Source organism: Brienomyrus brachyistius, chromosome 6 (assembly GCF_023856365.1).
Source record: "Brienomyrus brachyistius isolate T26 chromosome 6, BBRACH_0.4, whole genome shotgun sequence".
NCBI lineage: Eukaryota > Metazoa > Chordata > Actinopteri > Osteoglossiformes > Mormyridae > Brienomyrus > Brienomyrus brachyistius.
In genome coordinates this window covers 22,241,204-22,257,965 of record NC_064538.1, presented here as the reverse complement: position 1 = coordinate 22,257,965, position 16,762 = coordinate 22,241,204, and the positions used below count along the sequence as shown (strand labels likewise).

The window sequence follows — 16,762 nt, the reverse complement described above, 5'->3', positions numbered from 1 at the left end:
ACAGGTATGTATTGGTACAGGCATGAAAATATTTAGACTGGAGCACGTGCAGTTAATGCATATTATAGGCATTGCATTTCTGTATTATACTTCAAGTGTTGGTTTAATTTTAGCTTAACACACTGCAATATTCCTTTTGTACCTTTCTTTGCAACACCAAATGGGCTTATTACATTTTAATTTAACAAATGGCCTTTACATCACCATTTGATTAAACTTGGCATGGAAAATGCACATACCTAGCAGGGCTCAGAAATGATTTTTGTTTGTTTTGTTTATTTTTAATTCAGTTTGAGATATAGTGTTTTTTCTAACATTTAATCAAAAGCAAAAATCGTGATAGGAAAACTTATTAGGAAATTTGCTGAATTAAAACGGAATATAGCAAATATAAACAGTACTTTTATAGTAACATATTGACGTGAAATCCAACTTCTCTGAAGCACAGAAAATTTAAAGCCATGTCGAAAGGATTCGCCCTAACAATGCAGATCATTCTCGTATAACAAAACATAACTCTTCGTTTTCTTTGTTTCGTTTATTGTCATCCTAATAGTTAGTCGTGCTGCATCAGCTCAGGGAAGATACTGTAAGGGACAGTATTGGATACAGTTTTTGCCATCTTCAGGGAAGCTATGGGGGGTAGATTGCGTCTGTATTTTTACAAGAAAGAAAAGAAAAGAAAGAAAGAAAAGTTTGCAGAAGTTACTCTGGAACCCTTCTTTTTACAAAACCAAAATAAACTTCTCACATTTTCTCGTAAAGACCCTTTCGTATTCATACGTTTCGATGCCTTGGCAGCACTGCCAGTGCATTTCCCGATAGCGCCTGCACTTCTAACTGGAAGACGGCAAATCGGGGGTCTTGGCATAGGCAGCGTCTTTGTTCTTCTTTAAACTCCAGTCTGCAGGCGGAGCTGAGCTTGTTAGCAGCTCGCTGCTGGAGTCACTTTGACTAAGTGGTTACCTAGTTAGCGGGCCGGCTTCGAATTACCCTGGCTGGACAGTGTAGCACATCCTAGGCTGTCCCAGTAGGACAGGCGTCCGGGTTAGCCGTCAGTCTCGGCTTTAGCTAAGTAGCAGGCGGACCCGCCGACGGGGATTTTCGCCAGTTAATTTTTCCCCCTGCGCTTTGGGGCCTGATGGGGTACAATAAGACGTACGTCAGTGTGGGCTACGCGGCTTTCGGCATCGCGGCTGGCTTTTCCGCCTTTTTAGTGTGGAATATCGCCTTCAGACAGCCATGGACGGCGGCTATGGGCGGCTTATCAGGTATACGAATCACTGTAATGGTTTGCGTGCTTTTCAGTTCAATTTATTTATGCGCCGAGGTAGCTAACTTGAATATATCCAGCCATGGTGCTATGTAGGACTTGTTAATGTTATGTTTGAGGCCTGACGCATAACCAGAGCTAATGCTAAAGGTGTTGCTATAACAACTAGCCGGTATATGTATAGTCTTATGTGTATGAGTTCTGGGCTAAAGCTAACCACTTAGCTCACCTGACAGCTGCTCTGTGTAGATGGACAGCTAATTAATTACACATTCTGGGTATTATGGCTGAAAATAGACAAGTCTAATGCTTAAGTCTAATGAAATGACATTCATGGAAAATGTATATAATAGTTCTCGATAGTTTATAAGCGAAGACGGTCAAGTGAAACACGGTGAACTCTAGCATTTTCAGTATCAATTTAAAAAAGAAACAGAACCAAAATGGAAAGTAGCGCAGTTTACATCTCAAGGTACTTTCCACAGCATTTTTACTTTTGATTTCGAATTTTGCATATCGCTATATGGAAGTGAAAAGTAATAGGATATATGTTGACGTTGTTCAGCGGCTCTGCAATTTACAAAATTGTGTACTCCAGTTTATATGCATACATAATTGCAAACTAGTCTGATTTTTTCAGGAGGAAACGCCAGCATCGGTTCCTCTGAGGTTTCAAATGAAATAAGTACCAATGTATTATTTCACGAACAACGAAGAATGTCTGATATTTCTTTGATTAATATATAAAGTTGGGTGTATTTGTGCAAGTTGGCGTAAGGTATGTGTTTATTTGGAAAATCCTTTAACTGGGTTATAGTTTAACCATTCAAGTCTAAGAGCCCACAAGGTGTGAGTTTTGATAACGGTATGCAAAACTCTATGCTTTTTGTGTGCGGGCTTTGCATGTTCTCTCTGGTTTCTGTGGGTTTTCTCCTGCAGTCCAAAGACATGCACTTAGGCTGATTGGCGTTTCTAAATTGCTTGTGGTGTAATTGTGTGTGAGTGTGTGTGGGTGGGGTCAGGGGTCATCTACGGTGTTTCCCTGCCCTGTGCTGCCTGGAATTGGCCCTGTTGAGGATACATGGTTGGACGGTGGACAGATGACGGCTCTTATTTAAGCTTGCAGTCTGTTTATATTTAACTTTTGTCTAACCCGGCTTTACCTGTGAGAGAAGTGTGAAGAATGTTGGTGAGGTTTGAATTACTTCTGGGCCTATACTGCAAAGCAGCATGAGGTGGTGATACAGCTCTACGGGCTGCTGTTTGAAAAGTCTCACAGGGGAAGGAGTGGGTTGGAGGGCAACTCTGCAACTGCCGATCGCATTATGTGGTTGTTGACCTTGTTATACTTATAGTAGGTCTGATTCCAGCCTTTGCCCCATAATTGTTGCACTGTATTCTTTGTTGATTCAGTGTAGTTGAAGCTGATTTGGGGAGTCTGGCACTACTATACCAAAGTGAAAGAAACAGCAAAGAGCTTTCTTTCCAATCAGCCTGACTTGTATGTGCATTGCATCATGGGATGCTGTACTGCGCTGTAATTCGTAGGGTTATGCTGGTTGTGTCACTCAGTAATTTTACTTTGAGCTTCTGAATATACAGTCATGGTTTATGGTAATTTGCCTTTAGGTCGAATTGGTCAAACTGCAAAACAGCGTTGCTAATATTCCTTGAGGGTGTTGTCAGGAACTCCCATGTCTGTGCATTTCCCTAGGTGTGCTGGCGCTCTGGGCCCTCGTCACTCACATCATGTACCTGCAGGACTTTTGGCGTACATGGCTGAAGGGGTTGAAGTTCTTCCTCTTCATCAGTGCCCTCTTCTCTTTACTGGCTGTGATTGCCTTCTTCACCTTCCTCTCCATTGCCATCATGCAAAAGCAGTGTAAGTCTCCCCTTCACCTGCAGTCCTTTCACATTGCATTTAGTTTCTTTCTAGACCAGTGATTTTCAACCCATGAGTCGCATCCCAAGTTCTGAAAGGGTTGCGATGCAGAGTTGGAAATATAAGCATGTTCAAACCAGCAAGCTCCTATGCTCATCCACGTTCAGATAGACCACGTGTCAAACTCAAACATCTGGCCTGCATCTCAATTGGCGTCTCACTAAATGATTTTGATATTCTCTTAAAAATTGTCCATGGATTAACTAGGGTGCCTTGGTACAAGTTATCTGGCTAAGCAACAAATCTATCTTCGTCATACAGAACTAACTTAAATCCAAGAAGTTATCAACCAGTCATATCATGTTTACACGTAGCCAGCCAACAACATGTCAGATGAACTGTTGCAGACATGCTCAACAGAGACGAGCAAATATGTATGATTTTAAGGTTTGTAAATGTTTTTGACCGTTAAACTTTATTCACTTTACTTGAGAAAAACTAACTAAATTTGCTGGAAGCCAATTAGTCCGCTAACATTTTCAACAAGTTAGCAGAAATGCTAATCTGCTAATGAAAACGTTAGCTTTGCTGATTAGTGGTTTGCGGATTAGAGGAACCCTCCCCACGATGGTCTATAACAATATCTTCTATATCTTTCTTCAGTCTTGTTTAAATAGAGATTTTTGAGGTATAATGTTCCCTGCAAAGTTTCATTTGTAAATTATTTGCATATAGTAAAGATTGTATGGTAACTTCTGAGCTGTATTATGACATTTAGTAAACATGTTTGTTTACTTACAAGAAACAGAATACTGAGGAACTAATTATTAAACTCCTTAGTTTTTTTCTTGTATGTCAGAGTATCTACCGTCTCCTTGATTTGACTGAAGTTGTTTCCCCAAACTTTTTCTGAATGTGATTCAGCTCTGATTGACGTCAGGAGTTTCTACTTATCGTCCGTGTGGAGCTTCATAACCCTGAAGTGGGCCTTCCTGCTTGGCCTGTACGCCCAGCGCTACCGGAACGAGTTTGCAGACATCAGCATCCTCAGTGACTTCTGATTGGCCAAGCTGGTGGACCCTGAGCTGCAGCTCGCTGGAAAAATGCAGTGAGACCAGAAAGCAGAGAGCTGGCTATGGAAGCACACGCTCTTAGAAGACAAACATGGGCCTCACGTTTGGCTGTCATTCCCTCCAGTGCTGAGGCCTTCTGTGCTAGATTTCTCTGACTTTATATCCTATTTTTACATCTGTGGGTTTAACATGTATACATCTGTTACTATATTCCTTTAGAAGAATAAGTCATTACCCAGAGGGCAAATTATGAGAGTTTAATGTTCTGGGTTGTTTTTATTTTAAAATGTATGGTATTTTTTAATCTGATTGTATTACTACTCAGAAAGCATTTCCTATAAATAAGAATACACTAATCACTCCTCTAATGCCAGTGGTCACATCCTTGGTGGCCTGTGGTCTCTAGTGACGGTTATGCAAATGTCTGTTTGTGATGTGGCTTCGCCTGTTAGCAAGCACGGCAGTGTTTGTATACCCACTGGCATACGGTGGTGTTTTGATTTATTATGTTACTTATTTTGCTGTTATTTAAGTCCTGTTAATAAGTTCATGCCTGAGTATTCATTATTGAAGCAACCATTTAGTTTGTTGTTCCATGCAGTCTGTCTTCTCACCACTGGGTGGAGCCACTTGGTTACAGTTTGCTATTCAGGACCTTCTCTGTGTGTCGATTGATCTGTTTACTTAAAAAGCTTTGTTATCCCTTGCATTCATCCCTGAACACTTTAAATGTTTCAGCCTAAAGAATGTTCCAGGTAATTAGAAATAGTTAGCATTCTCTCAAAATCCTTGATCCATTTTTTTTCTCACAGTGCTCTGTTAATGGCAAGTGTGTGTTTTGGTTGCTGTTTAGCTGTTATACAGAAACTGGCACTTATATGTTTGATGTGAATAGGCAAGGTGGCTTGTTTTTCACAAGCAGAGCTGAAATTCAGAGTGCAGGGGATGCTGCTTAACGGTGCACTGTCCGGCCACAAATTCACGGGGTGCATCCACTGCTCAGGCACTTTCCTTCCTAAGCAGTAAAGCTATTGTCACGGCCACCCTAATAGAACCTCGACCCTCCGCCTGGCTGATCCAGAGCTAACCTTCCAGTCCACGATCCAAAGAGCACCATAGGTACATGTTTTAGAAGCTGTGGAGACTTGGATGAATTGAACAGAGCCTTCAGCTGGTGGGCTGTTACAGTCCCTAATTGCACTGTGGTTGCAAGAGAATCCCAGACAACAGTCATTATCAGCTATTCCTGTTTTTTTTTTTTTTTTTTACCTCTGAAACATAAACACTGATCAGTGGCGATGATGTGCCGGTGCTCAGTTCCCTTGGAATGTATTTTAATTTGTTAATTTAAAGGTTGAAGAGTCTTGTCATTTGTGTTTGGGAATTGCCACATCAATTAGACAGACGCAATGAAATGTCAAGCATTTTTAAAGCAATACTCGTGTGATGGTTGTATGTGGAATAGTGTAAAAAGATGCAATATATTAATTTTTTTTTAAATGAGGCTTTTCTGTCATGATGGTTTAGTCCAACTTGGGTTACATTTTGTACTTTCTATTAATAACTCAAGCCTTGTATGCCAAGTTTTATAGATATATACACACACACACATGCTCACACACATGTAACTGACCCTCAAGATCCTACAGAGTTGACGTCTGAGCTGATCCCACAAGTTCGATTGGGGAAAGATCAGGTGACCTGGCTGGCCACTGGAGGACCTCAACATGACACAGGCAGTCCATAGACACATGTGCCACGAGTGGACAGGCTTTGTCTTGTCGAAAGGAGGAGTAAGACACGTGGACGCACGGTGTCTCTGATGTAGCTCTGTACCCTCAGGGTCCCCTGAATCACTGCCAAAGATGACATGAAGTCGTACCCTATGATTCCCCACACCATGATGCCAGGAGTAACGCCGGTGTGTCTCTCCCCTCATTGGCAGGATTGGTCCTCTCCCCTCATTGGCAGGATTGGTCCGCTCCCCTCATTGGCAGGATTGGTCCTCTCCTCTCATTGGCAGGATTGGTCCTCTCCTCTCATTGGCAGGATTGGTCCTCTTCTCTCATTGGCAGGATCGGTCCTCTCCGCTCATTGGCAGGATCGGTCCTCTCCGCTCATTGGCAGGATCGGTCCTCTCCACTCATTGGCAGGATCGGTCCTCTCCGCTCATTGGTAGGATTGGTCCTCTCCCCTCATTGGCAGGATTGGTCCTCTCCTCTCATTGGCAGGATTGGTCCTCTCCGCTCATTGGCAGGATTGGTCCTCTTCTCTCATTGGCAGGATTAGTCCTCTCCTCTCATTGGCAGGATTGGTCCTCTCCGCTCATTGGTAGGATTGGTTCTCTCCTCTCATTGGCAAGATTGGTCCTCTTACCTCACTGCCACCATACATGCACACGACGGTCATCCATGGTAATGCAGAACCGAGATTCGTCGCTGAACATAGTATGACACCTCTCATAATCAGTCCATGTCTCCCGGTTACGGCACCACTCCAGACACAGCCATCTCTGCACGGGTGTTAACGGCAGCCTATGCTTGGGATGGTGAACCTGTAGTCTAGTTGATGCCAGTCATCGAGACACGGTGTGGGATGACACAGCGTGTTGATATGGTCTGTCTTGGGTTACCGGAACCTTCTCAACGTGGGTGGGTGCCCTCATGTGCCCATTGGCTCCAACATCGGGCGACTGTGACATCTGCGTGCCCCTCATGCCGGGCAGTTGCACGATACGACCACCCAGGCTCATGCAAACCCATAACGCGACCCATATCAAACTCTGTCAAGTGTTGGTGATGTCGTCTAATGCGTCTGCGAGGCATCCTCTGTGTCTGGTGACTAGACATGCCAGCTCCTTGCAAATCAAATTATTTACATACCCATCACTGGGCGGCACGTGTATCAAATTACATCCAAGTTGGACCATTACTTCTGGGTGCTTAACTTTATTTTGTCACAGATTGCATGTGTGTGTGTGTGTGTGTGTGTGTGTGTGTGTGTGTGTGTGTGTGTGTGTGTGTATATATATATATATATATATATATATATATATATATATATATATATATATATATATATATATATATATATATATATATAAAATCTGTGCTTAGAGCATCCCCTGTGTACAGTCCTGTTTCATACTTTTAAATGTTGTGTATAATGTGTATTGAATGTGTGTGGTTTTGGATCAGCTGATGATGCACTGCTCAACTCTGTTGCATGGACTGAAAGGGAACTACGGGAATCTACTCAGGTTGGTGTGTGAAGCCGTTAGTGAGGCTTCTGTTCCGCATTAAGTCGGGATGAAGGTCGGACCCTTTCTGAAGTCTTGGCCAGCATGTGGACTGCTCTGATTATTCTGACTATGAAGGATGAACTTGGCCTGTAGGCTTCAGATACCAGGTCTTCCTGGCTGAGGTTTCAGAGTGGATTTGGGGGGGGGGGGGGGGGTTCCTCGGGTTATTCTAACCCCCACCCTAGTCCATGTTCTTTGCTCCCTTTGAATAACTGCTTCCTAATAATTGGGAGTGTGTTACATTTACGTCACGTTTATCTATCAGACACCTTAATCAAAAGTGACGTACCAGCAGAAAATACATCACAAGCATACGTGCCCAGCTAATCTGAGCTTCCAATGACTGCCCAGAAACAAATGTAAGAAACCATCAGAACGGGAGCTACACCATACATGCAAACATAATCTATAAGGGCTGCTGAGGTTATTAGGGCATTCAGGATACACCAGCCTAGGGACGGCACAATGGCTGGCGGGCTAGCTGAGGCCTTCCTGGAACAGGTGGGTCTTGCTGTTTCTGGAAGGCTGGGGGGATGCTGATGGTGTTGCGTTTTAATCATGCTCCTCCTCCGAGCTCAGTGCCAGGAAGCAGTCAGTACATGCTGAGGCTGTGCTGGGAAAATGGGGTAAAAAACAGAAGTCAAAGCTTACTGTAATATGCCAGGCAAGTCATAGCCTTCGGGGGTCTCCATGACTAGCAAAGGGCACGGCTGTTCCCTGTGCGATGATGATGACAGATGGAAACTATGGATGTACGGGATTACATTCCGCTGTAGTGAGCAGAACACGTTTTGTTATTGGGAAACCAAATCTTGTGTTTTAAGAGGCTCTGTTGCAATCCACTTCATGTGGTTCAGGAGGATCAGTCCGTACCAATGGCTGTGTGGTGGCTCAGTGTGCAGCGCTGTTCCTCTGCCCCTAAAGGGTTGCAGTTTCAAATTCCACCTTCAGTCAGTGCATGTGAAAATCATACGTTCTTCCATATTGTCCAGATTTCCATTGGATATTCCTCCTGCAGTATACAGATATAGCCCTGTACAGCCATCCTCGGGTTATGAAGGAAATCCGTTCCCTAAGTCTGTATTTAACTTGAATTTGTTGGTAAATCTGAACGGTAATTACACAGTAATAATAAAAATGAGCTACGTACTATACTGTACCTCGAGCAGTCGAATCGCTCAAGCCGCACATTTTCACTAGCTTCACTAAGTAGTGTGTGCACTCAATATGGCAAGTGTTCATTATTACGAACTATTGTATATAGCCTGTTTTTATGGCGATGCATTTGTAAGTGTGAGTTGTTCAGTTGTTCGTCAGTCAGACATTCTTAAGCCAGAGCCTGCTTGTATTGCCCTAGTATATGAGTATGTGTGCTCCCTACAATGGACTGGCATCCCATGTGTGCTGGAGCCCAGCTTTGTGCCCTGTGCAGCCTGGCATAAGCTGCAGATGCCCCTGGTGACCCTGGTGATAAGCGGATGGCAGATAATATGACAATATTCTATATTCACGTGAGGTCCATAATAAAGGGGAAACAAAAATAAAATGACAGTAGACTGGGACTATAACAGTGGGGCGATACAGAAATGGATCAAATAAACTGCCTTTAGATCACAGCCTCCCACACGAAGAAAGACAAAAGCAATTTTCCATGAATTACGTGTCACTTTTTCAGGGCAGCTCTGTGAAGTAGCACAATGCTTGGGACCTCCTTGAATGTGGCTGAGAGGTCGTTCAGGCCTGCTGCATTTCCAGGCTGGAGGAAGGGCGACAGCACTAACGCACAAGCGGGGCCAGGATTTGCTGGGGGTGCTTTCTAATCAAAAGGAGTTTGCCGTTCCAAGCCCACATAAAAAAAGGAAAAAAAAATTGGCAAGTCAGGCGACTTAGTGGTGGGTTGTAACCTGTCCTTTGAAGTGGGGCGACTGTTAAATGTGCCGTCCGTCTCCTTCCCTCCCTGGAAGTGGAGGAGTTAGGCAGGCAGCTGAAGTGCATTGAAGTTTTCTCCCAGACGTGGAAGCAACAAAGCTTTTAGTGGTCAATTAAATAACCAAAAAAAAAAGTAGATGTATACTCAGCTTTATGCTTTTTTTGCATCAACTGAAACAATGTGTGTTTATTCACTATTGTGTTCTTTTTTCATCATGCTGGGGGCACGATCGCTTCTCCAGATGCTGGGCAGAGCATGGTTGTGCAAATGCCCCCCAGCACCCACCTCCCTGTGCCAGGGCTGGTGAGCTTTAACTCAAAGGCCTAAGTGGGGGTTCATTCTGATAGTGATGGATATTGCGATGGAGAAACGGCACAGATCCTGTTGGGGTTCAAGTAGTTATGTTTACTACTCCCCAGGCTTCTTGGCTGAGGTTTTAAAGTGATCCTTGGATGCTTCTTATTCTCAGGGCACAGCTCATGTGAAATATCAAGCCGCAGCATCCGCAGAATGAGCTCATCGTCTTGCTCTTGGTTCACTTTTTTTTAGCTAGGTTAGATTATGTCTTTCTGTTGGAGGTCAGGAATAGAATACTTCCTCAGGTCTTTTTTGGTCTCTTGGTTGTGAATTCTTCTACAGTATGACAGACGTACTGTCAGCAGAACACTGCGAGAGCGGTATAAAAGGCCCTGATTTCTTCTCCCCTTTTCTTTCTTCCCAAGTTCAGGAAGCAATAAAACCCATATCAATGTGGTGGGAAGTGAATGCAGTAATCTGGTGTGGAAGCCGCTCCCAAACCCCCTTTCTCTGAACAGATTTACCTTTGCTGTACATGATAAATGGAGATCCAATGACTGTAGCAAACACATCTGTGAGCATTCAGTTGCTTCTCAGGACCCCTGAAAGTTGACGTGGCTGTGCCTGTTTAGCCTGGAAGGGTGTGTGCCGAGACAGTTGGAGTCCCAACTGAAAGGTCAGTGATCTGGACTATCCAGTTCTCCAGTCACCAGACCATTTCCCTCAGCAAACCCTCCCCTGGATTTATGTGACTTTGTATGATGAACAGAGTGAATAATGCTTTAGATTAAGTACAGGACAGCGTTCTGTGAGTTGTGTAATGCCAATCTCTCCCTCTTTGTAATAACCCAGCCCCACATCTGTGCCATTGTACCAGCAGAGACCTTTGTTATCCCAGTGCTGCCTGGCCATGCTGGGATCCTTGTTAGGGTTAATGACAATTTCATCTGGAGCCCCAAACCCAGCACCTCTGCCATTCTCTGCCTTGCTACCTGCCGTGCCACCCCCAGCCAGGGTCCATATGGGGCTAAAGGCCTGAGGCCGCACTTTTTGTGAAGTTGAGACAGATTAATAAAAAGGTTTGTCTAGCGATCAGGGGGACCCTATTGGCTGTCTAGTCTGGCTATATTATGAATCTTATTGGTAACACTTTACAGTCATGTATAATGCATTATGGATACCTTCATAATACATTGTAATGCATTCATAAAGCATTATAAACATGGCTATAACTATTTTAAAAAGGCATAACACATTATAGCCATGTATAGCATGCATTATGAATGCTCTATGAAGCTGTCATCTATAATCCACTATAAATACCTTCATAATGCAGTGTAAAGAATCCTTAATTCTTATACTGACAATTATAATACATTATGAAGGAATCTATAATGAATTATAGATGATAGTAAATAGAGTTAGAATTTTATTTGGAGTTTGTTAAAGGACTGCAGAGAGTTTAAAAAGTGGTACCATCCTATCTGTAATTATGGTGGTCTGCAGCAGACACAAAGTCTCCAGTGGTCCCATCCTATCTGTAATTATGGTGGTCTACAGCAGGTACAAAGTCTCTAGTCGTCCCATCCTACCTAAAATTGCGGTGGTCTACAGCAGATACAAATTTCCAGTTGTCCCATCCTACCTGGAGTTGCGGTGGTCTACAGCAGATGCAAAGTCTCCAGTGGTCCCATCCTACTTGGAGTTGTACTGGTCTACAGCAGATACAAAGCCTCCAGTGGTCCCATTCTACCTGGAATTGTGGTGGTCTACAGCAGGTACAAAGTGTGTGGTAGTCCCATCCTACCTGGAGTTGCAGTGGTCTACAACAGGTACAAAGTGTCCAGTGATGTCCCATCATACCTTGAGCTGTGGTGGTCTACAGCAGCTGATCCAGTGTTCCCCTGGGTCTCAGTGGTGTCAACGTCTGCGCCTTTTCTGTAGCAACAAGGGACATCCTTATGAACTGAGCTCAGGATGGACATCTGTGTGCATGAGCAGGTGAGGGTTTGGCAAGGTGCTGAGACAGAGAAATCAAACTGCTGAGATATTTTGATCGTACAAAATAAGTGGCTACTTTTTGGTTGGAAAAAAAATCTTCAAAAAGCAGCTAAGAATGATTTCTCAAGCACTTCCAGAGTAGCAGAAACTTGAGTGGTACACAGCAAGTAAAAATACTTGTGTTTTCTGTGTATGTCTGTGTGTGTTTGTGTGTGTTTTATGGGACCTTTAGATAAATTTGAATATAGAATATGTAAAACACAAATCTGATTGTGTCAGAATAATAATTTTGTAGGAATTTGGTGAGTATGTGCATGTGTGAATCTGATAAAGGAGCACAGACAGGCCACCTGCTTCCATGCAGGCCTGACACACCGTAACTGGAGCACAGACAGGCCGCCTGCTTCCATGCAGGCCTGACACACCGTAACTGGAGCACAGACAGGCCGCCTGCTTCCACGCAGGCCCGACACGCCGTAACTGGAGCACAGACAGGCCGCCTGCTTCCACGCAGGCCTGACACACCGTAACTGGAGCACAGACAGGCCGCCTGCTTCCACGCAGGCCTGACACACCGTAACTGGAGCACAGACAGGCCACCTGCTTCCACGCAGGCCTGACACACCGTAACTGGAGCACAGACGGGCCATCTGCTTCCACGCAGGCCTGACACACCGTAACTGGAGCACAGACAAGCCGCCTGCTTCCACGCAGGCCCGACACGCCGTAACTGGAGCACAGACAGGCCGCCTGCTTCCACGCAGGCCCGAGACGCCGTAACTGGAGCACAGACAGGTTGCCTGCTTCCACGCAGGCCCGACACGCCGTAACTGGAGCACAGACAGGCCTCCTGCTTCCACGCAGGCCCGACACACCGTAACTGGAGCACAGACAGGCCGCCTGCTTCCACACAGGCCCGAGACGCCGTAACTGGAGCACAGACAGGCCGTCTGCTTCGAAGCAGGCCCGACACGCCATAACTGGAGCACAGACAGGCCACTTGCTTCCATACAGGCCCAACACTCCGTAACTGGAGCTGTCCCAGGACATCAGCAAATTCACACATGAAAGCTGCGCTCTTCAGAGAGGCCTCACTGCTGAATGTTATGATAAATTAAGGCTCAATATGATGAGGTAAGGCTGGAATAATGCTGTTCAGCACATGAAAAAAAGAGGATCATTCAAGGCTGGATTTTCATCTGCCAGCTTTTTTTTCTTCCTGTTCCCCCCTTTTTTGATCATTTTTAGTCACGCAAAAAGGAGTGGACACTATGCTTGGGTTGCTCAAAGATGAACTGATCTCTGTTTTTTTCTGACTGAAACCTACCCAGGTCTAAATTGCTCAGTCTTGCTGATTGGAGGAGTGGCCCCTCAGTGGGGGCTTCAAAGGGCGCCGTGGGGCATCTGACACTGCTGGCTGCTGAACTGGATACCATGGAGACCAGTGGCTGTCCCTGGAAGTGCATCTCACCCATGGACAGGTGTGTTTTTCTGACTGTCCTTTAACACGCAGCTAAAGATGCTCTGTGTGCATTTACTTATGTTGCAAAAATCAGCTCATTAAGTAAATCGATTCAAGACAACTGGTTTCCTGAGGAATAAGATTGTGAGCAGTTGAAAACAATAAAGATAGTAGGTAGGTGAAAATTTAAATGTCTTCTTTAGGAGGTGCTCTCTCTAGCTTTGATTCAGTCCACTGGCCCTATTATATATTTGTCCAAGTTGTAAATTTAACCAAGGACCATCCAGGTGTAATTAAAATGACATCATAGGCCCAGTCCTGGAGTCACAATCTCAAATTTGTTTTCACCCTCTTGTTCATGATTTTTTTTTTGCTGTTGTTGTTGCTAAATTTAGTCAAAATATTTAGACTGTGCTGGACGTCTTGGAGACTGTTAATTGCCAAAGGCCTTTGGCATGTGTTTCCATTGAGAAAAAGGGTCACTGGCTTATAATAATGATACTGTTGTTGTTTTCAAGCTCACTCTGAAGGGGGGGGGGAATATTCCACATAAATGCAATAAAAGACGGAAAACTCCAACTGGTGCAGAAATGGCTTGTTTTTTTCTTTTTAAGTTGTGAGTCAATAGTGCGTTTTTGCTCTGAGTAACAACTATATTTCGGTCCCAGAACAAGATAAATTGACTCTTGCTGCAGCAAAGGAGTTCACTTTCCAAAATAAACTGTTTATGAGAGTAAAATGTCAGTAAATCTCACAGGGGTTTCAAAAATGTTTTGTTTTTTAACGCGTATCGGTGGGTAATTCAGGTCCAGAGATTAAAAAGTTAGACCAAGATTTTGTTTCTACCAACCAGCTGAGTATAAAGAGTCACAATCACAGAGTACTCAACTGGTTGGTTGAAATAAAATCTATGTTTGGATTTTTATTCTCTGGACCTGATCTACCCACCTCTATTGACACAAGGATTGATTGGTTTACAATATGCACAGACAACACTGTACAACTGTGTAAACAGGTACGACTCAGAATTCATTTCTGCTTATGATTAACTAACTGTCTAAACCCCAAGTCGGAATGCTTTCCACTAATATTCTTCCTTCTGTCGTAACCTTTCCAGTTTGAACGCTTGCTTCAGTTCTGCCATCATTTTATACAGTTTTTTTTTATTTTTGTTGAGGGTGAAGAAAAAGGAAGAAGAATCGGGGAGTGTTGGCAGGCTGCCGAAGCTTTGTGTCGTTCCTTCAGTGTGGAGACGTGCAGCATCAATCAGGTTCTGCAGCAGCAGATGAAAGGAATCTGCCCCGTCCTGCAGCTGGTTTTATTTGCAGGGTTTTTGCCCTCTTTTTTACACCATGCTTTCCCATCTGCCTTTGCGCCAGCCTGTTCCCTAACTCTGCTCCCCCTGCGTAAGAATGGCTGCCGAGCCCGAGAGCCTTCGATGGGTCGTGCGGGCCACGTGCTGCTGGGATGTTTGTTGCTCGGCTCCGTGCCTGTCCCGCCTCCCCCACTCTCGTTCTGCATCGGTGTCCCCCCCCTGAGTGCAGCCACTGCTCATGCTCTAGTCGTACCGTCACACCGTCCTGCCACCAAAGTCGGCCATGTCTTGGTGCCTTAGATAGTTGTGTGTGCACAGATGTATGTGTTAATACGTGTCCAATAGTCAGCTCTGCGTGAGGTAATAGCCCCGCTGTGTCCCTCTGCAACATTTCCATGAGCACTCAGTTCAAACAGATGGAAGCATCGGCTCTCTGTCTCTGGCCTTTAAAAATATCTCTAGGGGGTGTTTCTATTGAGCATTGTGAGTCATCCCACCCCCCCCCCCAAACCCTGCATATAAGACCTGGGTGTTTATATCATCTTTAATATGCATGTTACATTGTTCCATTTGTTTTTAGTTATTTATTTTCATGCACGAACCTGCACTATAACTGTCACATATAAATAGTTTGATCAGAAACACATGTGGCCTAAACTTCAGAGAGAATATGCCAAGGGCACCATCTTACAAAAATCTGAGATAGATCTAGATCAAGTGAAAGGAGACTGAAGGCTGTTTACAAATGAATGATCTCTACGCACTAGTGCCAGCGTAATTCAGACGCTCCTCTACGAATGAGTTACGTTCTGAACGGCTGTTCGTAACTTGAAATGTTCGTAAGTCATTATTCAACATCATTTTAAGGTTATACGCAAATATAAAGAACTAGTATGCTGGGAGTACGCACGCTACGCTGCTGCGCGGCGGGAGTAGCGGCCAGAAGTCATACTAGGCACAAAAAAAAATTATGTTGCGGACAGGAAATGGGAGCCCAAGTAACACAGTTTGGACTTACAGTCCTCTTCATTCGTATGTCTGAAAGTTTGTAAGTAGAGGAGCATCTGTACTTATTTTATATTATTGCTATTTACATAATTGTCTGACGACTAGCCTTTTAAGAATTAATGTGTTTTTCCACACTCATACACACAAATCCACATACATACACTCATCTTTCATAACTACCTTTTTAGCGTAGCCTATCCCAGACAGCACAGGGGGGAAAGACTTTTGATGGGATGCCAGTCCCAGTGCCCATTGTGGGATGCAACTTGCACAATCTTAGGAGCACAGAATGGGGGGGGAAGAATTCAAACTCTAATTCAGGAGCTGCTCCCCATGAGGGACACAGACAGGGACTCACAGCACACGGTTTGAAAGTGTTCAGCACACCTGGGGCAATTGAGGGTTAAGGAGCCATTACCAGAATCAGTCTCTTAGCCCTGGGATTTGAATCGACAACCTCCTGGTTATATGTGTAGGGTCCTAACCCACTCGGCCACACATCACCCTTTAGAATTGGCATCTGTAGATATAGTTGTGAAAATGTGTGTTTTCCATGCTGGTGTTCACATGTGTGATTCCGAAGTCAGGACTCCAACCCTCTGGTTGGAATTAAAATGCCATTTTATGTGGAAGAAAAATGACTGACTCGCATTTGGCAGTTTGCCAGTTGAGAAACTCCCCTGAAGTCTGTGTTTAGAGTCTGAGCTGAACCAGCTGAATGCCCCCTCCCCCCAGATCAATTTGCTGCTTTGGGCAAATGGCCGCAGGTAGATAGGATGTGTTAAAATTAATGACTTAAAGATTATGGCTGGGATATGAAGGGCTTTTTTGCATAAAATTGTTCAAGGGTATTAATTACTTTAGACTAACGTTTTAAGCTGCTAGCTGCTTGACCAATAGCTTCAAGCACCCCAGATCTGTAGTGATCCTTCCAAATTGTTTAGTTATGTCCAGACTATGAACTGCATCGCTAAAACTTGCTGTGACTGATTCCATGAATGCAGAATTAACAGGACGGGATTTTCTGAACGTCTGAATGTGAAGCTTCACAGGACAATAGATGAGAAGCCAGTGCCTGACATTTGTCAAATTCAACTGCTGGACATTGACACTGACTCTTGCGGCTGAGATTGTAACTTAAATGTTGTGGGTTCAAGTTCCCAGATTGCCCTTGTCATTTTACCCTCTAGGAATAAATCGATGGGGGATGTTCAGCTAAA

General features: G+C 44.2%; 1 protein-coding gene across 1 annotated transcript; it reads left to right on the top strand.

Moving 5' to 3' along the window:
- The first annotated feature begins 861 nt into the window (after nucleotides 1-861).
- Nucleotides 862-5,728, top strand: slc48a1a (solute carrier family 48 member 1a). The gene is made up of 3 exons (XM_049017663.1): nucleotides 862-1,271; nucleotides 2,988-3,155; nucleotides 4,080-5,728. The coding sequence occupies exons 1-3, from the start codon at nucleotides 1,142-1,144 to the stop codon at nucleotides 4,214-4,216; spliced, it is 435 nt and encodes a 144-aa protein (XP_048873620.1). The 5' UTR covers nucleotides 862-1,141; the 3' UTR covers nucleotides 4,217-5,728.
- The last annotated feature ends 11,034 nt before the right edge of the window (nucleotides 5,729-16,762 follow it).

Excerpts from the sequence above, each read along its gene's own strand:
- slc48a1a (XM_049017663.1), top strand. The coding sequence starts at position 1,142 with ATGGGGTACAATAAGACGTACGTCAGTGTGGGCTACGCGGCTTTCGGC. Across the intron at positions 1,272-2,987 it reads GGCTATGGGCGGCTTATCAG|GTGTGCTGGCGCTCTGGGCC; the intron begins GTATACGAATCA and ends GCATTTCCCTAG. Across the intron at positions 3,156-4,079 it reads TGCCATCATGCAAAAGCAGT|CTCTGATTGACGTCAGGAGT; the intron begins GTAAGTCTCCCC and ends AATGTGATTCAG.